This window comes from Ammospiza nelsoni, chromosome 3 (genome assembly GCF_027579445.1).
Source record: "Ammospiza nelsoni isolate bAmmNel1 chromosome 3, bAmmNel1.pri, whole genome shotgun sequence".
Lineage (NCBI taxonomy): Eukaryota > Metazoa > Chordata > Aves > Passeriformes > Passerellidae > Ammospiza > Ammospiza nelsoni.
The window spans coordinates 30733818-30760466 of NC_080635.1; the positions used below are offsets into that span (position 1 = coordinate 30733818).

Consider the following 26649-nt stretch of genomic DNA (forward strand, 5'->3'; position numbering starts at 1 on the left):
AAAGCAAATCAGTATGAGGGAGATGTCCCCAGACAATTAGTCAAGAGATTTATCAATTCCTAACAGATTAGCATTCTTTTACCTGACAGGGAATATTCAAATATATAAACCTATAATACTATAACATAAATCTATGCCTACAGGCATATAGGAAAGTCACATTCATGGCTCTTAGCAGTAGCTCTGTGGTTCCTATGAGGAATTTGAAAAGTCTAAATATGCCATTACTGTCACCCAAACTTTAATCTAATACCTAAACATGAAGTATAGGATAACTTTTAAAATTACCTATCTTGGAATTCTCACCCATTTGGAAACTAAAAATCATGTTGGGAAACAGTTTTCTAAATATGTGAGTGAGAGATGTTGTATTTTTAACATATGAATATCTGGAGGATGTTTCTGTTTTCATTGGAAATTGATGAAAATTGAATTCTCTAAGGTTAGGTGAAGTACTGATCATTTCAACCCCTCAACTCTTCCCTGGACTGATCATGCAAAAATGCTTTTATTTTGTATTATACTACAGAAACTGATAATACTGACAGAGCTGTCAGTCCTAAACCTTAAGCCACTTTATTTTTCTACTTTCATTTGTGTAGGTCAGAACTGTGTTTGTCTTTTCTCTAAAGAAAAAAAGATATTGAAAAAGGTCAGTGCCAGAAACTGAGCACTCATACAACACTTTGCTAACAACTTGGTGCCAGTAAGTAGCCAGTGGGACTGGTGACACACTTCCTTTCTGAGCACTGACAATAAAGAATGTGAATAGCACATTGCATAACCTGAAGATTTGCATTCCAAAAAATAGAGCAAGAGTTGAAATGATCTACAAACTGAAATCCAAACACCCAGAGTACATGAAATCAGCTATTCTCAGAGGCCACTACAGGTTGAAAAAAAAGTGCAAGTCTTGCTGTCCTGCTCACTTTCTCAAAATGTGACAAGCAAAGACAGCTTTGTATGCAGCTCTGCCATCACATTCTCAATTGGTTAAGCACTGTTACAGAAGTGAACACGGGCAATATGCTCTGTGCATATTTATATATAAATATATCTCAACATACAGATGTATAATTTGATGTGATAAAATCCCATTAGGGGAAATAAATACTGTAGAAAAGTTTTCAGATTCCACTCTTAACTGTCTGTAATACACATAGGAATCCATCTGTGAATGCTAAATTGATTTAGACATGCAAATTGCATAACTGGTTGAACAGTTACCAGACTTGTGTGCTCAGGTGGGGGATTATTTTAACATCTACCTCAAATTGTGTGGATGCAGTGTAGGCGTTCTGCTGAGTTTATGACTAATATCCCTCAGGGGAGACCTACGAAAGAGGGAACATAATCTGTCGAGAACACACTTAATTTGATTAGTTTGAGCTTAAACATTTAAGCAGCCTTTGAACCTGAGCCGAGATAGTTCCAGGAACCTTCTTTAGGAAAAGCACCTCACCTCTGACTGCAGGTTCAGGATTGCCATCTCTTCCTTATTAAAGGAACATATCGTACATAAAAAGATATTATACTGGATCTGGAAAATATTTTACAGGTGTGCACTAAGACTGTATTTAGGTACTTAAATACAACATACTCTACTTTCAGACAGTATTGTGTGCTTAGGACATGACCCTGATTCAGGAGATTACATATGGCAGGGCTTGTTTGGTTTTCAGTTTCATTGCATTTTGTGTTTCTGCTCACCACTGTCTTATCTAATTGTTCCTCTTGCTTTACACATCCACTGGCTGCGGGCTTCTTCTAAGAGAGTGTGGACAGTTCATCTCTATGCAAAGAAGTCCTAGTTGGTTTATTGGGTTTTCAGGGTTTTTCTAAAGCTGCTTCTCCCCATATGTTCCTTCTTTCTGTTTTAAAGTTGTTTCTCCCCATATGCTGGACCTTGAGAGAGGAACGTACCTCTGGAAGTAACCAGCACTCTTCAAATTCTTATCTAAAGGTATCCTACAGGAAACCTTGGAGCTCTTACAAAAATTTGGACTGTCTGTTATTTAATCAGATTTACAAGGACACTATTCTTTGGCTATCAAGCCCTCCTGAAGCCACTAACTGTTCTCTTCCTTCCTCCTTGCTTTTAACAATAAAGGTAAACATTGACTTAAGTTTGTTTTGTGCCATCTATCTGTAATAAAAAGGTTAACTATAAATGCTGACAAGATCTTAGCTCAGTATTAGTCCTGAAGCCCTGACATCAGTGCCCGGTTATGTCAGGTTACAGGCTCTCTAGCAACTGACAACAAACACTTAGACCCAGCCTTTACTGCGTGGGGAAACTGCAAGAGCATCTTGCTCACAGTAACCAGTCATCTGCCATCATTTCCCTGGTTTGTTAGTCAGAGACTTTAATGGGAGCACATCTCCCAACATCTTCTCAGTTACAAAGTTCCCAGTATAATTTTCTGTCACGTGAAAAGGCCCATACATTTTCTATATGGCTGGTTTTTGTGACAAGCCAGAAACTGAAGCAACCTCGCTTGAGTAACAACACAGAGACATACCACAAAGCTATATTTTTAAGTGTATTTCAATTGTGGCTTTGCAATTACATGCAGGTAAAGCAATGCACAAATATCCAATGCTTGAGAAAATTAAAAGGTATGGCCTGACAGATACAGCTCATTCTAATGTTTGAGGAGCAGCTGGTATAGAAACTGTTCCAGGAGTGCAATAATACTGTTTGGGCTTCTCTGAGGATAGACTTTATCATCCCTCTCTGAGGAAATCTGGTAAGTGGTCAAAAAGGAAGTAAATAAAAAATGTCAAAAATAACATTGCGTAGAATCATACAGTGTGTAACTTAACATTCTGTAGGTCAGATAGATTACTGAGAATAATTATGACAGAGAATATAGTCCAGCAGGAATAGGAGGCAAAACTTTCATTCCAATCTGGATTGATTCCCTGGCGCTTTTCTTGCTGCCCTATCCCTGCCTCCTTGTGTTTACTCTTGGTTTTTAAATTTTGTGAATCGGGGTAAATCACATGACCATATCACAGCTGCCTGTGAAAACACATTCCCACAACTGAGAGCTGTAGCTAGTGCTAAATAATACTTTAAAATTATTTGGAGACTATTAGGCAAAAGAAATATTCACCATATTCTATTATTACATTAATTCAAAGAGATTCTTTGAGTGCATTTTTGAGCTGAACTAATTTTTATACATTTTCACCTAGAGTGATATCTTGCACACACTGTTTGGTAATAAACAACCACAACAACAGAGGATGAGTGAGTGGACAACAGAGATGGGTCTGCTCCAAAACTCCAAGTTGTGAATGTATCTGAACTTCAGCAAGTTCAAAGAGAAGTGAATGCAATGAAACTCAGCCCATTTTAGAATTTTTTTTCTGACTCCATGGGTTCCATTCATTTTTGGTGATACAAATTAGTTCTCACCTGGGGTATTTGCATTTATTTCTCTGACAGACAATTTAAAATTGAAGCAGGGGCTGGGAGGAGCATCCTGCTAGCATAGAAAAGAGATCTGGTGGTTTAGAGACAGAACTGGTGGTTCCTCTTTTCCTTGCTGGTTGAAGGGGCACTCTTCATGCCACTGCTCCTCCTTCCTTCAGCTGGCGCCAGGAGACTTCCTCTCCTCTTCCACACTTCTGCAATTGCTGACACCCTCTGAGAGTACAGAGAGCCACAGTTTCTGTCCTTGAACAGAAGTGCTTTTCAGAACTTTGGCTGCAAAACACAGGAACCCAAAGAACTTGTATATTCTCTGACCTTCTTGCTGTAATTTTTTTTGTTGCTGTTCCTTAACATATGCTAATCCCTTGATAATTTCAATGTTTTTCTAGGGGAAAGGACACATTTGCTTTGTGAGGAAGCTACAAGGAGCTCTATACAAGAGATTCTCTTAACATAACCTCTCTAATCAAGCATGCACAAACCAATCTTTCAGCAATAAGATACAAGACACAGCATTTTTAGGCCTTGACCTGATCTGGTAGGAAGAAACTGAAGGCTGACAGGTTACAACCATTTGGCAAGCTAAATAATACCCAAGAAATACATAGTTCACTGGATGAAATTTCTCTGTTCTAATTTGAAAAGTCAGCCTTAGTCAGTATTTCTGCAGTTATAAAGGCAATGCCATGATCCTTTGGTAATGCCAAGAGAAGTCCTGCTGAGCCTAAGACAGTTTGAGTGAGATTCCCTCTGCTGCCACTCTCCCACTTCCAGCAGCATCCTCCTGCACCCATCCCTGCAGTAGCACCATTCTCCTCCTGCACCCATCCCTGCAGTAGCACCATTCTCCTCCTGCAGCCATCCCTGCAGTAGCACCATCCTCCTGCACCCATCCCTGCAGTAGCACCATCCTGCTGTGCCCATCCCTGCAGTAGCACCACTCTCCTGCACCCATCCCTGCAGTAGCACCATCCTCCTGTCCATCCCTGCAGTAGCACCATCCTCCTGTCCATCCCTGCAGTAGCACCACTCTCCTGCACCCATCCCTGCCAGTAGCACCATCCTGCTGTGCCCATCCCTGCAGTAGCACCATCCTCCTGTCCATCCCTGCAGTAGCACCATCCTCCTGTCCATCCCTGCAGTAGCACCATCCTCCTGCACCCATCCCTGCAGTAGCACCATCCTGCTGTGCCCATCCCTGCAGTAGCACCACTCTCCTGCACCCATCCCTGCCAGTAGCACCATCCTGCTGTGCCCATCCCTGCAGTAGCACCATCCTCCTGCACCCATCCCTGCAGTAGCACCATCCTCCTGTGCCCATCCCTGCAGTAGCACCATCCTGCTGTGCCCATCCCTGCAGTAGCACCATCCTGCTGTGCCCATCCCTGCAGTAGCACCATCCTGCTGTGCCCATCCCTGCCAGTAGCACCATCCTGCTGTGCCCATCCCTGCCAGTAGCTAATCCCCAAGGCAGTAGCTGTTGCCAGCACTGCGGCTGTGGAGAGGAAGCTCTCCAGCTCGGGGCTGGAGCAGGTGGAGGAGAACCTGCAGGGGCCAGCATTCAAAGCACCTTTGTTAGGCAGCACTCACCTGCCAGCAGGAGCATGCCCTGTGCATCTCCTCCGTGCATGATCCAACATGCCCAGTGTCAGAGCAGGATTAGGAGAGAGATGTGGGCATGCATTCTTAAGCAATGATTCCCTCTGACCTCCTCCCCTCTCACGTGGTGCAATCACTCGAGAGTCTCGCTGTTCCAGGCTTTTGACAGTCCAGAGGTCTGCAAACGGTTGAGCCAGACTTGTTTTGTATTGCAGCTGAAATACATCTGGGACAATGGTTAAAAGGAGACCTGTCTGTCTGCAAGAGTTGGAGGATTTTATAGGTATGGAGGGCTTCTGTCCATCTCCTATATAAATAGAATGTCTGAAAGAATAATTGGGCTGTCTCTTTTCCAATCAGAGGCTTGTTGCTTTTTACTTGTCTCATTCCAATACACTATTTTTTAAGCAATGTATTTGGTTCAGCAAGTGCGCTTGGGAGCCTTCACCCATGTTCTCACAGCCCCTGTGCTCAGCTGAGCTCTTTCACAGCCCAGCAATGCCCTGTGCCTGGCACTATCTATGACACAATGCTCTATTAACCATCACTGCACGAGGCAGACACTCAAACAGGAATATTTGTGAATAGAAACTGCACTGTCCAAGCATGAACAACATATAGAGGTGGATCACTCAAACAGGACAAAGTGGTGGTATAAAACCTTTCTCTTTCCCCCACATTACTTACAGCCTTTATCTTTATAGTTCAGTAGGCAGAAGGGCTTGGTGGTCCTTTCCAGAATGAGAAGAAGAAAAAAAAATACCCTCACTTTTCCAAATGTAATCTTTCATTGTCTTTAATCAAAACTTGCCTATGTGTGCAGAAGTGTAACAAAAGTTATTCCCACTTAGAGCCAACCTGAGCATTAAGTAGAAGTCAGGTGTTGTAGAAACCATGTGCTGGCTCTGTACACAGGGCTGAAATTCACTTAGTATTGTGCTGTGCACAATCCTTCAGGGAGAAAGTCACTACAAGGAACAAAGAACATTCCAATTCTAGTAAGTCTATATTGTTAGTATAGTAACAGTATTACTATTGTTATCCTATATATGTATCTGATTCCACTGTCTTCTCTGTTGGCCCAGCAGAGGCAGCTTATCCAGCTGGAAAGCAAGCTGGCTGCAGGACTAGCCACAGAGAAGATACCATGAGAAAAAACAGCATATGAGAAACTGCCAGAGCTCAATGGGAATAAGCGATGTGCCTAAAACTGCCCCCAGAAGAACAATAAATCTTTTGAGTTTGGAGGACTTTCCATTATGGAGGACTTCATAGCTCAGCTTTGAGAATGTGGCTGTTTCAGCTCTGGGCTTTGCATGTCACAGGTGGCCCATGTTGGTTTCAGTGGCTTTTTACACGTGCCTAAAAGAGGATTTGTGAGTTCTGACATATTGTCTCCCATATGTGAGACAGTACTTAGTGTTACAGAAAGATCCATCTTTTTGTGCCATGCATTCCAGTTCATGTGTAACCGCCTACTTTTACCTACTTTACCAACATGGAATTAGCATAGTTTTAAGAAATAAAAATGTACTGGGAGCTATGGCTGTGTATTAGCTGCCTTTCCGTGGAGCTGAATTTTAAAGTTGGATCAGGTGTGCCAGAATCTCTTCTTCTACTCAGTCTGTTTAAAAGCAGGCATAAATGGTGTAAAGAGACTAACCAAAAAAGGCAGAGAACTGGATATGCAGCTTTGAAATTAGTTCAGGAGAATATCAGAGTCATTCTTTCCATTGTTATTTGAACACACTCATTACTGCACAGTACAGTGTATTCTTTGGAAAAGGAGTGCATATGGGGGAACAGATTGGACAGTGTTACAGTCTAAAGTTATTTGCTATTCACTCTGCAAGGTACAACTGAAAACATAATTCACTGCAGGGGCTGACTGAAAGGTGCATAGCGCTGGTGTGTGCATTGGCAAGCTGTCAAGGTGCTCCTGTGAGCTCTTCCCTACCCCTGCTCCCTGGTCCTGAAGTGGGTGCTCAATTGTCCTGGAAAGCCTATGCTAACTGCAAAAGACACATATGAAAAGACCACAAGATTATTTGATCTGCCTCCTTAGCAGTGCTAGATCCCATATTTTATATTATTCAAGGCCTTTTTACTTTTTCCTTTTTTTCTCTCTCTGCACCCCTGTTTGAAAATATTCAATTTTTCTATCCACAGAGGACCAAATTCAAGCTTTATGTCTAAACCACAATCAATGTAAACTATATTAGATTTCTAACATGGAAAACTGCCAGACTCAGAGGAATTCTCCACACAGTGGGGACCATAAGGAAAGGTTCAGATTTGAATTGCATCTTAAAACTTGAGATCTCTGTTCAAAAACAGAGAACTTTGCATCAAGGTTAAATGGAGAAAAACCACTTTAGTTTAGTCACCCCAGACAGGAAAGCCAACTTTTTTCTGGAAAATAAAAATGATAGCTGGATTATGTGTGGCTGGAGTATCAGTGTGGCCCTGTTGCCCACAATAAGGCCAGCAAAGGCCTCCCATGGCAGCCAGCCTGCACAACACTTCCTCTAGGCTCCATCCCACCCTTTCTCCCAGTGGCAATAGCACCCTCCCCACTGTGTCCTGCCAGTGAGGCACCACAGCAGCTTCTCCCACTGTTCTGTACTAATGACAGATATCAAATTCCCCTCTCTTCTTTACCTATGAACCCCAGCAATGTCCTTCTCACACTGCTCTGCTAACAGCTGGCAGATTTCCACAACATTATAATGATAATAGATATTCCAATTGTAATCTTCCCATGTTTTCCAAGCAGCCTGCCCTACAATCAGTCCAGGTATAAACAGAGGCAAAGGAATTTAATCTCTCTAAATGTCATACAAGGCATTTGTACACTCTGATAGCTGCAAAAAAAAAAACATACTTCCCACTGCTGAGAATAGATATTTGTTAGTCAAGGTATAATTGTGTAACTAGGGCTTTTCTCAGCATTAGAAGGAAATTGGGAGGCATGTCTTCAGTTGATACATGCAGGATTAATGATCTTGTCCAAAGTGCTTGTAAAAGACTAGTGTTGAGACAAGCCCAGAACTAAATGAAGCCTCCTTTATTAAGCAAGGCTGCTGTATTTGCACTAGGCAGCACAGCAGAAGAAAGACTTCTCCAACAGCTCATTTATTTATCTGGCTTAGACATTACTTATTTGTCATGTTTTAATAGCTCTGTGTTGATTATCAGTTCCTTTAGACAAAATGGAAGTTGCATTGTCATTTGTTTATAACAGATACACGCTGAAAAAACATACAACACAGTTAAAGTCAACTGGCAGGTTCTGGCCACATCTCTCTAGTGAAAGCAGCAGTTTCTTTAACCCAGCTATGGAAAATGATAGTTTTGGTAGGGCAGAGGCAGATCTGTGATCTGTTGTAGACCTAGTACAATAATTTCAGCGAGGCAGCCCAAGCTTGTCCATGTGGTTGTGACACAGCGGCAGCAATGCAAGATTGTAAGTTCCAGACTACTTTTAGATTTATCTTGGAAAAGGGGGAGTGAAGGGGTGGGGGAGTGTAGTTTCTGCAGGACACATTTCTGCACTCAGATATGGGATGCGGTAATCAAATCTCTCTTAGGAAAATTAAGGGTTTCAGGCTTCTTGGTATATTGCCAGGGCAACCTTTACTTGGACAAAATGCTGCTGCTCCTCCTTCCCCTGTGAAAATTTCATCACAAAAGATGATGATGCAAATTGCTTTGTAGGATCACAGACACACCTTTATTAACTCTGATTGCCACTGAATTGCAAAAGTTAGGGGATAAGAGTGGGGAGCAGTGAAGCAAGGGTAGAATATGAAGCAGGCTCCCCAGCCTGGAGTCTTTATTGTTACAAGTACCCACAGTCAGTGAGAGTTCATGGCTGCTTAGCTGAATGAGCATTTGCAGATTGGTTCCATTATTTGCATACACTTCCTTGTTCCAAAGAAATCTTGCAAAAAAACACATGCGGGGAAAACACTGAATTTTCTGTCTTGACTGAAGCAATGCCATTTGCAGAGTTCACCCATCTGCTTATTGACTTGATCTTATAAAATAAATGAACTAGCCCATTTAGTTTTTATTTCCTCCTCCTCCCCTTTTTCGCCTCTCTTTGGCAAAAGAAATAACTAATATTCAAAGGAAATGAGTTGTGAAACCTCTAACAGGCTGCTAACCATTAGTTTCTATAACCCATCTTGGCAATGCAGTATTCCCTGGGGATGTTCAACCTCAGATGGTCCTCTTGAATGAACAAAAAGCTTGGGATGTTCACCTCAGTTTGGATACCCTTAGAAAGCACCACAGCCTTTTATCTTGATGGGGTCAGTATTCCCTTCCTCATATTCTCTCTCTCCCAGCTGCTTCAGCGATTTTTGCAGATGCACAAGTGTAGTTATGAGTTGTGTATTCTTACACTCTGTGCCCTCCCTCAACCCTGCTTGTTGCCAGGCCTCCCCCAAACCTCATTGTTGGCACCATTGTGAGTCTGACCTGAGTTACCAGGACTTCCCCATGAGCTCCCAAAGGAGATCAGCAACATGGACAATTTGAGTCTGTTTCCATTCACTCACTGCTTCTTCAGTTTCCCTGGACTGTGTTCCGGTTGTGAGACAGAATGATGAACAGAGCACTGCTGAGGTGCTACACAACAGGAGGAAAACATTCAGCATCCAACTTGCTTTTCCACCTCAGTCATGGGTTATCTTGCACTTGGCTGTGACCATGCACACACATCCCTACAAAGTCACTGAGAGCCATGAGCATGGTGCTCACCATGAGACCTGGAAGTTAGGACTTGCAGGCAGCTTCTATGCTTAGAGCAATGACAGCACTTCTGTTGTTGACTGAAGCACCAGACCAGGTGAACTTTTTTCTGATGCTCTAACCCGGTCACCTTTGTGCCAAGTTACCTCCCAAGAGTCATATCTGCAAGTCACCTAGACTTCCTTGCTACTTTTACACTGAATTTTGGCATGTGGGAGGCACCACTGGAAGGCAGTAACACTGAAATCCAAGTCCCTCCAAACTCTGTAAATACCTCTCCTGATGATGGTCTAGGAGGGTACAAAGCTTAAGTTAAAAGCCACTAACAGCTTTGCAAGCCCTTCCCTTGCAGGACAGCTGTGGGAGTTAGTGCTCAGCCTTTGCTGTTTTCTTTCCCAATACCACATGTGACGGAGGAGGGATCACAAAGAACCATGTGACAGGGTAAGGGGCTGTGGAGACTGACTATGCCAGGAGCTCTTGTCTTCTTCCAAAATCCCTTTAAACACTTAAGGCAGAGGCTCATGCATAGAGACTGCATGGGCCATGATCCTTCTTCCATTCCAGGACACCGAGCACAAAAGCAACTCGTGTCCACAGAAAACAAAAATCTTAAAAATCTGTATTCCTTTAACTGCATGGAGCCAGCTCTTTCACTTACTTACTCAATCTTTTCTTTCCCTAGATAAGACCCAATCTAACCTCACAAGCTGTTGCTGCAGGGTTTGGAACTGGAGAACAGATAATAAAAATGTGATCCTTTTCAATTTTTTTTTGGTGTATAGCTGTCTTCATTTGTTATCCACGAGGCTCTATTCACCCAAGAGGAGAAACAAAAAAGCCTTCAACCTTCCGTCTGCTTTCCCGCTGCCAAAATTAATGTGCAGACATTTTTTCTATAAAGGGAAGAGTTAGGTGGGAACAGCTCTTCTGACATGTTGACTAACAAAACGTGAGTGCTACACACCGTGCATGGAAGGGAGCCCAGTTTGGATTTGGGAGCTGCTCAGTCACATAAAAGGCCCTTCATTGCACAACCTGGCACACAGACACACAGCTGTGCAACCCAGCTGGGAGACGGGGGAGGCTAACATCTCCTTGAATTCCCCCCTGTAATCCAGCACTGCCACATTCAGGCAGTAACACTGGGGAAGGTATGCACTGCATGCACTGTATGACACCAGAGTGATAAATTAAACTGGTTTGGGAAACAAGTCTCAGGACGATGGGCAAACATTCATCCATATTACTATATACAAATAAAATTTAATTCCTTCTTAATGACCCAAAAATAAGACTTGACTGTGATGTTTTATTTAACAAAATAACAGATTGTTGCATATTCACTGACTGTTACCATGGCGCTCAGCTATCCTTGAGCACATTATCTAGAAGAGTAATGTCCTCCGGGTATCATGGTGGTAAAAGCCAGCCCAGGACTGACATTGTACAAGTCAGTTTTTTTTTGTAGAGCTGTATTCTGAAATGCTTGGATCACTGACATGAGTGTCAGCATGAAGGACTGCCATAAAGCTTCTGGCACTACCAGTGAGGTCATGGTGGAACAGAAAGAGAAGGCCAGAGTATTTCTTTTTAGAATATTTTGAAGGAAAAATGTTTAGTCACTGCTATGGATGGCTGAGGAACAAGGCAGTCAAGGAAACAGATGCAGAAAAACAGTTGAAATACCTAGGCTTCTTCCTGATACCGAGGCTTCTTCCTGATGAAGACACTTCTCTCGAGCACTGCAGGTACCTCAGTGAAAAACAGATGATCCAAATGCATACTTTTCTTTGAACATATTACAGCCATTCCACACAGGTATTGTACTCATCACCAGTTATTCATTAAGCGGCATGACTAACATCTGTCATGTGGTGTTTGTTCACTCATTATCTGTCCATGGGTAAAGAAGTCTGCTGCAGTGGTATGCAGGTTGTTTTGGTAAAGGTTTTTATTATGATTTACTATGTGTTACTGTACATTCAGAGGATAAAATGTGCTTTTGTAAATACTTAAGCCAAAAGGTATGAACAATCCCATGGAGAATTTTTGAACTTTCCACAAATGCCTCCTATAAAATTCTGCATCATCTGCAGACCACCCTTTACCCTCTCTGTGTGCACTGGACTGCATCAAAGAAGCAAAACTGCTCACAATAGTCACGACAGGGCACCTCTCAACTTAGTTAAACCACCCATGGCTGGATGCATAACACTTGAAGGAAACGTTGGAGGTGTCTAAATTTCAACAGTTAAAAAATAAATGAAAGATACAGAGTTGACAGGCATTGAGAACAGTCATCAACCAGCCAAAAATAGGCTTCTAAGTGAAAAATGGCAGAGGCTTGAAGAGAGGCCCATAGTTCATACCCGGTATAACATGCAGTCTTTGCCACTACATGACAGGTTTCTTTTACCCAAATAATGTCTTTTACTTGCTCCATCTAAAACATTTTCTGACATTTATTCATTCATTCCAGGCTGCCCTAGGAAACATCTGTACAGCAAATGTGTCTTAGACATACAGCTTGGATGAAAGAGATTTCCTTTTGGACTGGACAGCCTGAAATAATGTCCTATGCAAATAATACAAATGATTGATATGTGTGGTATTGCTCACCACAGTGCTTTCTGCTGTTTCTCCCTTGATTTTTAATGAGATTTAAAAGCCTGTGAGTGAATAACCCCAGCCTTTTGATTAACTTAGCTAGCATGAAAAGCTGTGGGGCCTATGTGGCAGGTGCTGTGGGTTGACAATAGGGGTACTGTTTAATCCAAGGGAAACAAAGAAGAGAAAAGGGCCATGAATAAAAGGATATGGGATCTTTTCTGAGGTCAGGACAAGCATTTTAGATCAGGAGGTGCAAAGAAAGGCCAGCTACACAAAACATTCCTTCTTGCGACACTACTTGGCCAGCAACATGAAAGTATACCTTGTAATTTGTTTTGCAGAAGACAATGGAATCAAAGTGAAATATCTAAGTGCCTGAAGTTTTTTGGTACTCAGTGGATCACCTCTACTTGCAGGAGTAGCTGGTTATGGTCCCTCGGGGAATAAACTATTCTTCTGGATGTTGCTCCTTACCAGGCTCACCTCTTTTAAACCCAGAGAAACACAAGGAGACAGTCTAACAAGTGCTATAGCATTTCAACACAGGGAAAAACGGTATGTGATTTACAGGCTTGTTTGTTTTTAAATATGGACTGACTCAGTTACTGGGAGTACTAATTATGCAATCAGTGATTGGGAGTTTAGAATGGAAAGTAGAAATGTTGAATCAAAATCACAAACAAACTTTCTGTAAAATGCCTGAAAGTGTTTTTGCCCTTGTCTGTCCTCTGCAACTGCAGTGGGTTCGGGGTCATTCGTGTCATTCCTTGTGCCTTTAAGATACTGTTTCAATGTATAAATGGGCCTTTAGAGACTTAAAGACAGATGGAGAAGAGTACAATTTCAAAATTTAATCAAATACCTTCCAGTTACGAAGCACAGATGTTCAGGGTCAGGAACACACAAGCGCAGCATTGCTGTAATGTGTCAGGCTACTGCTGCCGCTGTCGGAGTAACCTAACCACTTACAAGTGACTCAGAACAAGGTGCAAGAGCACCAAAAGGAAAATTATATCATAATTTGCCTACTGAAAGCTCTTCAATTCTTTCAGTCACTTGCCATAAGTACTTACATACAATTTTTTAAAATCAGCGAGTGAGACAATGATAGATGCTCACATTATTCATTTGTGGCCAATGGCTTTTCAAGTTTTGTAAAGGTCTTGGGCCAAGTGATAACACCTGGGAATAATTTTCATGTGGTAATTGTGCATCTTGAAATTCTTTTCCTTTTAATTAAAAGGAAATTACAGCCTTTCAACTTCATGAAGCATCCCCCATTTTTCCCTTAATAAAAAATTAGCATAATTTATGACATTTAAAAAATGTTTATTGATGTTTTGTCTTGCTATTCCCTCTAATACATATAAATTATTTTTTTTTTAACTACTGCAGTTTGAAAATCTTTTTTTCTTTTTAATGCTTCCTTTAAACAACTGGAAAATCCCATGCAAAAACTGATCACTTGATGTGCTTGTGGATTTTGTAGTTCCTCCAGTCCTGCTTTTAGGCTGCTAGGAACCTCTTGCAGATGTATTTTTATTGACCACTATATACATTAGTGAAAGGACTGCTTAAGAACCATGTGATTTCTTGAGGGCAATATCACATGAGTATACATTGGGCCTGATTGTTTTATATAGGTAACTCCAACCAATGCATGTTCCTCTACCTTATATGTACTCTCCTTTTTGTTTTGTTATACTCTCTTGCATATTTTCTACCTCTCTGCTTTTTCTTTCCCATTCTCATCCATTCCCCCTTTTCAACTATGTCTGCACGGGCTTATCTCATCCTTTTAGTTTGTGTACTCCAACTGAGTACCTATACACCCCAAATCTCTTAGTGTTGATGCAGTTGGCATGAACTACTCTTCTTCTTGAGTGTTTACTTCCTGTTGTGGGGGCTGAAGGAGAAACAGAACAACTTACCCTCACAAAAATGATGTTTGTAAGTCCACACCAGAAGCACTTTGCCAGTGTGTATAACACATCACTGTATCTCTCCCTGACCCATTTAAATTCGAACACAGAAGGGCAAGGGCTTGTGCGTGGCTGTAAGTGGCCCCAGAAGAGGGCTTCAGAAACAGGATGAGCTTCAAGACAGCTTCAGCTTGGAAGATATTTTGAGCATCTTATGGAAAATCACTACCCGGTGTTTCCCCTCCCTCCCAAACACACAGACAGGGACATAGCGATATTTATTGAGGGTACCAAAGGCATGAAAGAAATAGAGATGCAGTTTCTGCTCCTAGTGAACTGTAATGCCCACGTGTGGACGTCTCAGGAAGGGTGAAATCTGCCGACGGACATCTTTTCTCCTCAAAGCTCCTGCTCAGCTTCCCCTCATGCTTCCACACATCCAGGAAAGCCACAGGTCTCATTTCACAGCCTCCCGGCGTCGAAAACGAGAAATTCCGCTGAACCTGCCGGCATGAGGGAACAAGTACAATAAAACTGAGCGACGTTACCCCTTCTTACCCTGACTCTGGGGAAAAGACAGAGAGGGACGCACGGACGGCTGCGGGCGCAGGGACCAAGCGCGCTCAGGGAGAAGAGGCCGGGGCCGGGCTGCCCTCCCGGCCCCACACCGGCTCCCGGCAGGCAGGGCGGGAAAAACTGAGGTCGCGGCCCCGCTCCTCTTCCCCCAGGCGGCCCCTCGGGGGCTGGCGATGGCGATGGCCGGAGCCCACCGCCTCCCTCCCGCGCCGCGGGGATCGCCCGCCCCCGGCCGGGCCGCGGGCCGGGTCCCGCCGCGCCCCGGGCGGCCGCTCCCCGGCGGCAGCGCCGCATGCGCGGGCGGGGGGAAGAGAGGAAGCGGGAGAGCCCCAGATTCAAATCGCTGTTCTGGAGGGAGGAGAAAACTAGGAGAAGGAGACAGCCCGGGGGGAGTGGAGGGAGGAGGAGAGAGTGGGAGGGGAGTGTGGAAGGGGAGTGTGGAAGACTCTAAGGGAACGCAGCAGAAGCCGGGAGCGGAGGTACCGCAGACGGCCGGGGTAGGAAGAGGTGTCAGGGGAAGGACTGGGCGGCTTTGGGCACCCACGGCCGCAGCGCGGGGCACACGCCCCGGCTCGCCCACCCGCCGCACTCCGCCCGCCTGCCCTCCTTGCCCGCCGCCAGCACCATGGTGGACAGGGGCCCCTTGTTGACCTCGGCCATCATCTTCTACCTGTCCATTGGGGCGGCGATCTTCGAGGTGCTGGAGGAGCCCCACTGGCGCTCGGCTACCGACAACTACAAGCGGCAGAAGACAGAGCTGCTCAAGCAGTTCCCTTGCCTGGGCCAAGAGGGTCTGGACAGGATCCTGCAGGTAGGTACAGCGGGCGCCGCCGGGGCGGGAACCGGGGTTAGGGCCGGGGGTGCCGGAGGCAGCAGCGGCGGCAGCAGCAGCAGGTGCTGGCGGGCGCCCTGGAGCGGAAGACCCCGCGCCCGTGGGCGAGCGGGCTGAGGAAGCAGCCGGGACCCGGCACAGCCCGACCGTGTCTGTGCCTTCACAAAGCCCGGTGCCGAAAACCTGTCCCTGGAGCGGGAGCGTAGGGAAACCTCTTAATCGTTCCTAACTACTTAATGACAAAGCTTACTCTTTCCCTCTGAGTCCTAAAGGAGCTGGGGGTTGATTTTCAGCGGGCCGGCCCAGAGGTGCCGCCCGCTGCTCAACCCGGCGCCCGTGAATGCGGCTCTTGTTTTAGCACCCACGGTGGCTCCTTCTGCCTCAATGGATGTTGTGTTAAGAGGAAGGGAAGGTGAAGCCAAGTGTCTCTATCCTCTTGTGTTTGGTCTGATTTTCTTCCCTTTCTCTTTTTAATTTCTTCCCGTACTAAATGCTGGAGAAGTGCCTGGGGGTCCCGCAGGTCAGTCGGGGTAACGGGAGGAAAGGGTGCCCGGCTCGCACGGAGGGATGCTCGCAACTCCTGCGCTGTTATACTCTAGGAGACTGACTTTTTCCCAAGCCATAAGGAGTTGATGATCCGGCAGATTGCTCTTCAAACCTAATTCTTAATCGATAGCGTGTATTAAATCCGAGAGCTATATAAACTTAGTTAATGCCTTCTTATGGATGTGGAATCTGTTAAAATGTCGTGGTAAGCAGTAGTGAACTATGAAACACAGACTGCCCAGATGTGTGGGGCTCCAGTGGTGAGAGTGAGCCATTTGGGACTTTTATTTCAGAAATGTTTATACCGAGTAAGATTTGCTGTTCATTATGTTTGGATTTTTAATAAAATTATTTGATTTTCAAATTCACTAAAAGTCGATTAAAATGCTCATATACAGAAGAATGGAGAAGTGGCTCATTAGTTTTCTTGGTGTAATCGATACTATGCAAGCTTGGAAGAGTAAGGATTCTTTATCCTAAAAGTTTGTGGTTAAAGTTCTTCGGTTGGTGGCTTCCTTCTGTCTGCTTCAGATAGCAGAGCGTTCTGATGGCAATGACCTTATTGTTCCCGTCTTAGTGCCCCGCTAAGTGTCAGTGGTATTTAGTGGAGCAGGTGGATAGAGGCTTGAAACTATAAAGAGACGTTGAAAAATGAAAGACATGCTATGTGTTTGGAGTAGGTTTTTGTTGTTCTGGAGTCTTAATGAAATCTTACTCTAGATTATATCCCAAACCTGTTTTAATGTCCTCAAGGAAAAAAAAAAAGCATTGTTTGGATTGGGATGTGCCTGGCACGCTTAACTTGCTGCAGACATAATGCAAGATCTACATTCTGCCTTAATTTATTATGAAAATTATGTTGGTATGAGGGAATCATTAACGGGGTTTTATGTTTGGTGGTTTTGTCCCATTATGAGTATCACAATGAATCCTGAAGTGGCAGAAAGTTGGGGGGTTTTTTGGTTTTGGGTTTTTTTTTTCTTAAAATACAAGATGATAATGAAAAAGTGTGGAGGGCCTTTCCTCTCCAAGGCATTAGCTCCTGCTGATAATATCATACGTGGTTTGAGGTTTCCCTCTGCACTTCTTCCAATCCTATCCTACTTTCCATGTCCAGTCTTGCTAGTCTGATGATCCCACATAGAAATTCTGTTGTCATCCTAAGTTCAGGTTTCCTCAAATGTAAATGCCTTTATTTCGTAGTTATTGGTAACTGCAAACTTTACTGCCTGCTCTCTTTTAGAGTTGTAGTTTTGTGCCTGTTCGTATTCCAGTTCTATGTAAGAAGTGGTGGGAAAGAGGGGAGTGTGTCATATCTGCCAGAGGACAATGGTTGGGTGAAATCTAACCTAGCTGAAGCTAACTGATTGGGGGGGGAATCATGTAAGACATCAGGATTCTGTCCTAAATAAGCTGTAAAGAATATCAGAAATAGTCTTTGTAGTTGTCCTTTCTCAGCCACTCAATGCTGCTTCTGTTGGGTTCTGCCGAATCTTTAAAACAGTGTTTGCATCTCTTTCATAAAACCTGATCATCCTCTTCTGTTAATAACCTCCAAATTTATTCTCTATTCACAACCAGAACATCTTGATTTTAAAAATGGGCTTTTAACACCTCCCCACTCATCCTCATCCCCACTGCTATCTTGTTCCTCTGAGCCTCCTCTTCTAGCTTCTTACAAGGACTCCCTAAAGTTGTGCTTGGGATTTTGCGTGGTTTAACTAATTTTTCTGCTGTTGTCTCTTTTTTAATAGGTAATTTCATCTTGAAGCCTTTTATTTCACTCTGATGTTGGTCCCCACTGATACTCTTGTGACTTTACAGAGCCATGTTGAGCTTTGCTGTTACTTCTCTGATGTTCTATTTAAGACCCCCATTTAAAACATACTGGATAAAGTTCTTCAGCAAATATCACCAACTGTAGAATTTTAAATGGGTGTTGGCAAAATGAAAGGATGCCAAGAAATGTTCAAGTTGGACTAACAATACCAATTTTGTTTCCAGAAGCAGCCTGAAAGGTGACAAGGACTGACTTATTCAGAGACCGGTCTCTCTGCTGCCCTTGTTCCCCACCCAGGTTAGCTCGTGTGTTCCTTTGAGCCTAATGCTAGCTGTAAGTGCAATGGAAACTGTGTGGAATGGCTACAAAGCCAGATCTGTAGCATTGATCTTGAGCACTTAAAAAGACAAATAGGTTATCAGCACAGATGCTCAGCTCACGTACAGACCAGCATCTCTGTACCAAGAGTTTGACTGATTTTGAAGTAGGCTGTATTTGATCAAATACTGTCTAAAGTTTATATTCTGTAATAAAAATTTCACAATGTATTACAAAAGAAATACACCACAATAAATGTTTATTGAAATGTGTTTAAGACACTTGCAAAAATTTACAAGCTAAGTATTGTAGGATATGCTAAAAAGAAAGCCTTTTCCCTCCATCCTGAGAAATGCCTAAAAATAAACTTGCTTAGAAGCAACTTTTAGGAGTCTCTTGTGTGAAGAATCCATTTGCTTTTGATTGTTGAAAGTACCATACTATTTATCATAACTGTAAGAGGTAAAGTACTTAAACACTTCTCAGAGTAACGTTATGTGGACCCTGATTTTAAAGGTAACTCACCTTGGGCAGTGTATAGGCTGGTTTCTGCTTGTCCATGTTCTTCTGGTAGAGATGATTGCTCAGATATAAATGTGGCTGAGATGCCACATTATTCACATTATTTAAGCCTCCAAAGACCCTCAACCACAACTGTGTATTGACAGAAGGAGCTGTGTAATCTCCCATCTCTATGTTCAATTATTTTGGAAGAGAAGTCTCATAACTCTTTGGAATGTGTGCAGAAATTAACATTGTTAGTATTAATGTCATTATATCATATTTATCGTCATTGTAGGATCTTAAAAGTAGTGTAACAGCTTTGTCTGTTGATACAATTCTGTGGCTTGTCATTGCCACTTGTTTCAGTGGCCCTAAGTCCTGGGACTCTTTAGGAAGGGCAGCAAAGCAGGGATCCAGTGATGACACTTTTATCTACCCTGCTGTAGGAGGGAGTTTGGAAGACTGAACCAAATACAAGGTGATTTGGTCATTTCCCTCTCTTCCAGTTCCTTACTTTTACTCTTTATTGCTCCATCCTGGTTGTGAAACATCAGCTTTAATGATAAAGGAGCTATTCATGAAAGGAGGTGCCCTCTTGACCCTCAATTTTGCCTGCTCACATGAGCAAAGGTTTGCCTACCCTGGGCCACGTCTTATTTACCAGGAAATCTTCTACTTGCCCACCAGAGTCATTGAAAAATGATCCCAGTCCCACTGATAAACAGCAAGGCTGGTGAAAAGAAAGGGAATCATTTGCAGATGAGTGAAAATGGTTGCTTTCAAAACAGCAATAAAATGAAAAGAGAAACTGCTGCCTGTAGTTGGAGTCTTTATTTGAGAAGCGTGTAAGACTCTAAGCAGACCTGAGATATAACTTTAGAAACCAAAATGTTTAGACTTAAAGCCCAGTGCTGTGAACAAACATTTTAGAAAACTTTTAAGGAGGGCTGCTGTAATATACATGGCACATGGTTTATGCTGAAGAAAATAACAGTAAAGTGGATTAATACTAGTTTCTCCCCTGGTTTTTAAAGTGTCTTCACTTTTTTCAAGTACCTGCAGGTGCATTTCCAGGATTTTGGTTTGTGTTTGAAGATGGTGAAGCTTGCTTGAATATTCTTGGAATTTATCTCAAATTGTGAAAATTTAAGAATATTCTCTCATTCCAAACATTGCTTCCCACGTTGCTTTAATTTCAAGCTGCTACCTCAAGGTTTAAATCTATGTGCAACATTTTTGAGAGAGTCTGCAAACTAGAAAAACTAAAGTTTTCTTAAAAACTTGAACTAGGTTTTCAATGCTTTATTCAACATGTAACAGAGATGATGGCTTTTGCTTAGGCTTTATCAAGTGATTTGTTTTTCAATGTAAAGTTAATACGGGCATCTTTTTCATAATATTTTCTCTTTTTTGTGCTCTTCAGGAGATGGATAAATGAGATTCTAGACTTACTTGGGTTTATTTGTTTGCTCTTTACCATCCTGATCCCTTCCATTGGAAATATTGAAGGTGGGGTGGATAAATAGGGGACTGAATTAATTATCTGGAATGCCAGTTGACTTGTCTCTTTCAAGGCGAAGCATTTTTCATAAGCTGAGCATCTCTCAAAGAAGGACAAGTGACTGCCAATGAAACAAAGTTGTTAACTACTTCTAATATCTTTCATACAAAAGCTTGACAGTGTAAATTAAGGCTTATGCATATGAGGAAGGTATTCCTAGATTGTTCAAATTTATATCTTAATTACGCATAGTCCAAATTCAGCAGCTATGAACTGAGATGAAAATGTAGGACCACTGTTCACTAAGATGCCTCAGAGTGTGACTTAGGGTTACTGCCACTGCAACATTAGAGAAGAATTGAGGACAGGCAGTACAGAATTGCTAGGGTTGGAGAAAATCTCTGAGATCATCGAGTCCAACCTTTGACCAAACACCAACTTGTCAAGTGGACTCTGACACTGGGTGCCATGTCCAGTTGTTTCTTGAATGCCTCCAGTGATGGTGACTCCAGCACCTTCCTGGGTAGTCCATTCCAATGCTTAACAGCCCTTTCTGCAAAGAAATTCCTGCTGCTGTCCAGCTGCGTTACCCCACAGCTTTTCTCTGTGTGTTTCTACACAGGAAACCAAATGTAAGCAGGCATGCTTTTCTGTTGTGTTTTCTTTTTTTTTCCCTTTTTCCCTGTTTAACCATTAAATTGTTTGAACTTTCTTGGAACATAGTTAAACAAAGCTGATAGTGCATACACTGCAACTCTGCTGATGGAGCAATAGCAATCGATCAGAAGCCATAATTTTTCTGCTATGGGCTTTTCCTTTTTCCTGTTATGAACTTAATCTTTGAGTGTTCCTAGTATGCTGTCTTTTTGTTACTGTAGAACTGAATGTTTGTGTTACCTTGCATGTTACCTTCTGCTACTAGGTGTGCTTTTGGCAAGCTCTGCTCCAGAGACCATGGCATGCAAGTAGTTTTGCAAGTTATCACAGCTTGTTCTATGCTTTGGTTCATACTGTATATATGGTTTTTGCAAGATACCTTCTGTAGCCAGTGAAGATACACTGTAAGGATGAGTTAGTACAGATTTCCTTCTTAAAAACAAATAGTTGTTTTTGCTGTGTATTAATAATTAAACACAATGAATTGTTTTGCTTTTCTCTGAATGCTGTTGACTTTCAGAACAGTTGTTTTCCTTGCTGGTAGTGCAATTAGATGCCACCATAATAATACACAACCCAGAAACAAGCTGGATTGCAAGTGAGAGTAAATAATCTGATCAGCTGGAGAGCAAAGGAGAATGCTTGTGCACTTTGGTGCTGTGGATCTGCTGATCACAGTGCCTGTGATTTGCAGAGGTTTTATTTTGTCCTGGCACTTGTTTGATTCTGTGGATTGAATGCATGGGAACATGTAGTTAAATTTCTTCCTGGAGTAGGTTGGAATAGCAGTATGTCCTTGGGCTTTGTTTAGTCCAAGCTGAGCTCATCACAAACTGAATCTGCTCTGTAGTATCTAACAGAACGCGGTAACAGGAGGAGTGGAAGAGTTGCCCTCTTCAGTTAAATTAAAATCCTGAAGCACCACCTGTGGTGCTACTGACATCCTCAGGAGAGCCACACTTTGAGGCTGATTAATTTTCAAAATAAGCATGTAATACGTACTCTGCATTTTTGCTAGCTCTGTCTGCTGAGGGGATGCCTTGGGCTTGAAGGAGCTTTATCTTCCTTTTTTTTCTGTCTTGATTGTGTCAGGTCCCTCATCATCACTGCTGGTTCTAGTATTGGTAGATCTTTTCTTTAAAACACCAGGTTCTTGAATTGTAGGCAGGAGAGATTATTCCTAGGCATGTATTGCCCTAGTAGCTCTATTTACAGTCAAAACAGTAGGGAAGTGATTCTTTTTTTTTTTTCTTTCCCCCCTGCATTGTGTTGTGTGAACTCGAGTGGATCAAATACACTCTTGGGTGCAGAATAGCTTCTGAAAAATCAAACCTCATACACAGATTTTCTTAAGAGAAAGAAATGTGAGTGATAAAATTGAAGTAGGAAACAAATAATAGGTTGTGTTTCTTTTTCTAACCATATGTGTATCTGTAGTGTTTCTTACAATAGACATGGGTTTTTTAACCTCTGTTGCGGGGTCGATTTCTACAGATCAGCCTGTCTGTAGGACTGTATTTCTGCCTTAATGAAAAGGTAGACACAGATTGTGATTGAGCAAACTGGCAAATACTAAACTGACTTTGTTCTGTGTTGGCATCTTGGAAATACTGTGCAAGCAGTTTCCAACTGCTGAGAAACAAAACCCCTAGACCTATATGTCTCTTTGAGACAGCAAGAGGTGCAAAAATGTTCCAGTTGAACCTATCACAGGTCTCTGTATTCTGATACTTCCTAACAACAGTGACAGTTAACATTCAGTTGGACTGCAAAGTAAGTCACAAGATTGTCAGATAATGGCAGCGAGTGAGTAATAGCTGATGGAACTTGAAAATAATTCTGCAAATGGTTGTGAAGGTCCCGAGGTAGAAAGCAAAGCCAGCTATGATACAGTATTTTTGATGGCCTGACTAAAATATCAAATTATCAGTGATGACTTCTCTGTGTGACCTCCAAATGCACATATTGCTGCTCTTCTTTGCTACTCCCAGCCTACTCTTAATGAGAAAAAAAGCTGTGGAGAAAAGTTGCTCAAGAGTCATGTTTGGTCCCTCGCTAGAGAAACGGCAGTTTGTGAGTAGATTGGTTCTGGCCTGTAATGGAAGGCAGGCTGATGAGTCTCCTCCAGGCACCAAAGAAACAGAGGAGGTGTTTGGAGCCAAGCAGCTGAACAAAGAGAAGGGTTTAATCAAGCTCACTGTGATACCGACTTCTCCCTTAGCCTCTCTTGCATTCGTCTGGCTGGAGCGCTCAACCTGCCACATGCTCGGCTCTTACAGTGGCTGTTAACCAGCTACAGACTGTAATGCAAATATTTTAAAATCAAGTTAAATAGTTGATCTATGATAACCTGCCAGTTAAGGCTTCAGGCCTGTCTAAGTGGTGTGTACGTGACTGCAGAATGACAGAGGGCAATCAGTGCTTGCCGTGTTGGCACAAGGGTTTTTGAAGGGCACTGGAGTTTATGCTTCACTCTTTCTTATTTTTATCAGTGCACTCTGAAAATTTTTCACCTGTGTCACTATCAATTGCCTTTTTAGAATGCCCCTGGCCTGTTTCCAAGTTTTTTCATGGCTTTTCAGGTGGAAGGCAAGGAAAGGGAGAGAGAGCAAAAAATTTTGAAGTTGCTTCTGTTTAGCAGCAAACCCAGTAGTCATCTTTATTGTGTCTCTACATTATTTGTTACAGTAATACTAGATTTTCTGGTAGTGTCTTAACTGGATTGTGACTATAGGATAACAATGCTTTTTCATGAAGTTGTTACATAGTCTCTGCAAGGTCCTAAAGCTGTCAACTTGATTAATGAAATGAGAATAGATGTCTTTATTTTATATTTAGGGGAAGTAAAATATAGTTCAAACTTTGAAGGTACCTTGGCATTATTTGCATGTTTTAATAATGCTTGTTCAGCTCTGCTACAATTAGACGATTGGTTATTTGGACGGATGTTCTCACAGCTGGCTACTTCTTGTCTCCTAGTGGAGAATCACTGTCATAAAGTAGTTTCATGCTAGATATTGAGTAGGTGTTTTTAGCTGAATTCTGTGCATCTTGGAAAAACCGTCTCACTTACTTGAGACAATGCAGCTTTTCTGTGGTTTTGTTGACTTCCTTAGCATCTTGTATGTGAGCAGCTTTTAAGCTTGAGAGTTCTCTACTTAGAAATGTATGGAGGGCTTGCTCTGTCTCAGCTTCAGAGAAGGTACTCGATGCTGCTGAACAGTCACAGATGTCAGTTGCAGGAAATCTGGCTAGGAAGGAGAAGAGTAGCAGAAGGCAACAACTATGGTACTTCTGCCACTTGATCGCTCTTGCCTTCAATACAGTAGCAAGAGGGTGACAAAGTGGTTTGGCTTGCATGCATCCTCAGGGATGGGACAGTTGAGAAGTGATGGAGCACAGAGTCTGTTAATAACCTACCACACTTCAATGTTTTACGTTACTCTTTGTCTGCAATTTGTCTTGTGTTAGCTGTTCAGGGGAAACCTGCAAATGGACGGGAAATTTTGTGAATCTGAAAGTGTGCATGGTAGTTTTAAAGTGGAAAGATTTTTCAGTTGACTAAGCTTACTTTTTCACTTAGTTAAAATCCTTTCTACAAGATTCATGCAATTTCTGTTTTACTTGTGGGGTTTGACCAGGAACTAGATGTGGTACAGGACTGAAAAGATGATTGGAGAATGACTGAAGCAGTATCTGTTCTACTTTCTGTCAGTTAGTGGTTGGAAGCTCCCTTGGTAAGAAAGCCCCTTCTGTGTACTTACTACTGTAGTGCGAAATGTATTAAAATAGCAGAAGATTGTGTTCTCTTGCATATGTTGTGTATATGGTTTTTAATGTTATTTGTGTTATTTTTAATGTTATACAATTACTGCAAATAAAAAGGGGACACAACTGTGTTTAAGAAATGTTCTAATGTGCAGCTATCTTTTAGCAGCAAACTGATGTAATTGCCAGTATAATACACTCACCCAGCTCTAGGCAAACCAAGCTATTACGGGTCTGAGAGTGTCTAGGTCAGACTGTTTCCTAGTCTGTTATCTCAGTTACTGATTACTCTTCTTTCTATATGCCAGCAGATCTCTATATTTGAAAACATTTGTTCAGAGCAGCCTCCACTCTTTCCCCAGTCCTCCTCAAAGATCAGTCTTCAGTCAATCTAGTGTTGAAGAGATTTATAGTAAGTAACATAAAAACATTTTATTTCAGGTTAAGCCCTGGATAATAACAGAAGTCTCAAAGCTAAGAGCCTTTCTGTGGCAGGTTTTTTCCCTTGTAAGATCCCTTAAGATAAACCCATCACTTTGCTAGTCATACAGAGCATCCTGTCCCTGTTGACATTGGAAGCATGCCTTGCCTTGCCTCCTCCTCCTGCTGCCTGATACAGGAATGATATAGGGATGTAGACTGGTGTGGTTGAAGTTATGAAAAGTTTTTTGTTGACCCTGGAAACATGGTTGTTTGTTTGGATTACCAAGGTGGCTTAAGTGAAGGCACTACCCTAAAGAGTTAATAGCCAACAGTGTGTCTTTTTCTTGTTCCTGTTCTGTAGTTCTTAAGTCTACCTGATTAAAAACGTTATTACAAGTAGTACTCTGCTCCGCCCAACTGATCACTTTCAGTTTTTTTATTTGATGCTGTTGGGACAAGCAAGATTTTTATTCTAGCATGTCTAAGCTCATTGAATTGTTAGACAAGTAAGTTGTTAGGATAGGTTGTTAAATAGGAAATGAGGTGTGTGGTGCTACTAGCTTGCTTCAGCAGCAGCCTCTAGCATGTGTTCAGAGAAACAGGACCTTTAAAGTTGTGTTGAAATTTGGGGATGCAATACAAAAGTGCTTGTGAAACCAAAAGTCTATGGCATTTTCCTCCTGGTGCCTAAGAAACCAAATAGTTTTTAGAGCGTTCTTAACAAGTAGCTTTCTGTAAATTTCTTAACCTGAAGCATATTTTAATGCATGGCTATAAATGGGAGCAAATGTAGTATGCAGTGTTACTTTATGCTTCAGTTCACCCACTGAGTTGAGAAGTTTATTGGGCCTCTGTAAGCAAAGCTGTCAAGTTTAGATCACTTGTGTTTTGACTTGTTCTAATTAACTGTTCTTATACACTGAGAGTATGGCAGGTTGGGGGGGAGGGGGTGTTGGGAAGCTTCATTTTAAACTCAGTTTCCTCTTCTACTTCTGTGTAATATCGACATTTTCTGTCCAACCCCTCTGCATCTTATAAATTCATCTCAGTAAACTGTGTTTTTATTGACAATAGGACTGTTTTGGTTTCATTTAAATCTACTTAAATCAATTGCTACTGAACTGAAATGTATTATTTTGGAAACAGACTGCTCCATGGGTTACCATCTGCTTATGCAATCGGTACCAGCTCTGTTGCAAGAGTCTCATGCAAACACTGTCTTGGTCTAGCCCTGCCTAACACAGGTCACCAGCTGGTGTGAGGGCTTGATTAAACTCTTGACTCTTCTGCTTCCACTTTCTTATCTCTGAAATGGGGACAACAGCATTTTCCAAAGCCCTTCTAAAGGGGAGTTGGCTACATTAGTCACCATGTATGTATTCAGATAGGAAGGAAGCCTAATCTGGTATT

At 42.4% G+C, this 26649-nt stretch overlaps 1 protein-coding gene and 1 long non-coding RNA gene across 2 annotated transcripts in view; one reads left to right on the plus strand and one right to left on the minus strand.

The window, feature by feature from the left end:
• Positions 1-2525: 2525 nt before the first annotated feature.
• On the minus strand, positions 2526-5129 carry LOC132071260 (uncharacterized). The gene is made up of 2 exons (XR_009418086.1): positions 5033-5129; positions 2526-3715 (listed from the first exon to the last, which is right to left on the minus strand). It is a non-coding gene; the product is annotated as an uncharacterized LOC132071260 (long non-coding RNA).
• A 10259-nt stretch (positions 5130-15388) lies between these two features.
• The window catches only part of KCNK5 (potassium two pore domain channel subfamily K member 5), a 34779-nt gene continuing 23518 nt past the window's right edge, over positions 15389-26649 (plus strand). The window contains exon 1 of the mRNA XM_059468301.1: positions 15389-15721. Coding sequence (XP_059324284.1) covers positions 15536-15721 — 186 coding nt within the window. The 5' untranslated portion in view covers positions 15389-15535. The remainder of the gene's footprint in view (positions 15722-26649) is intronic.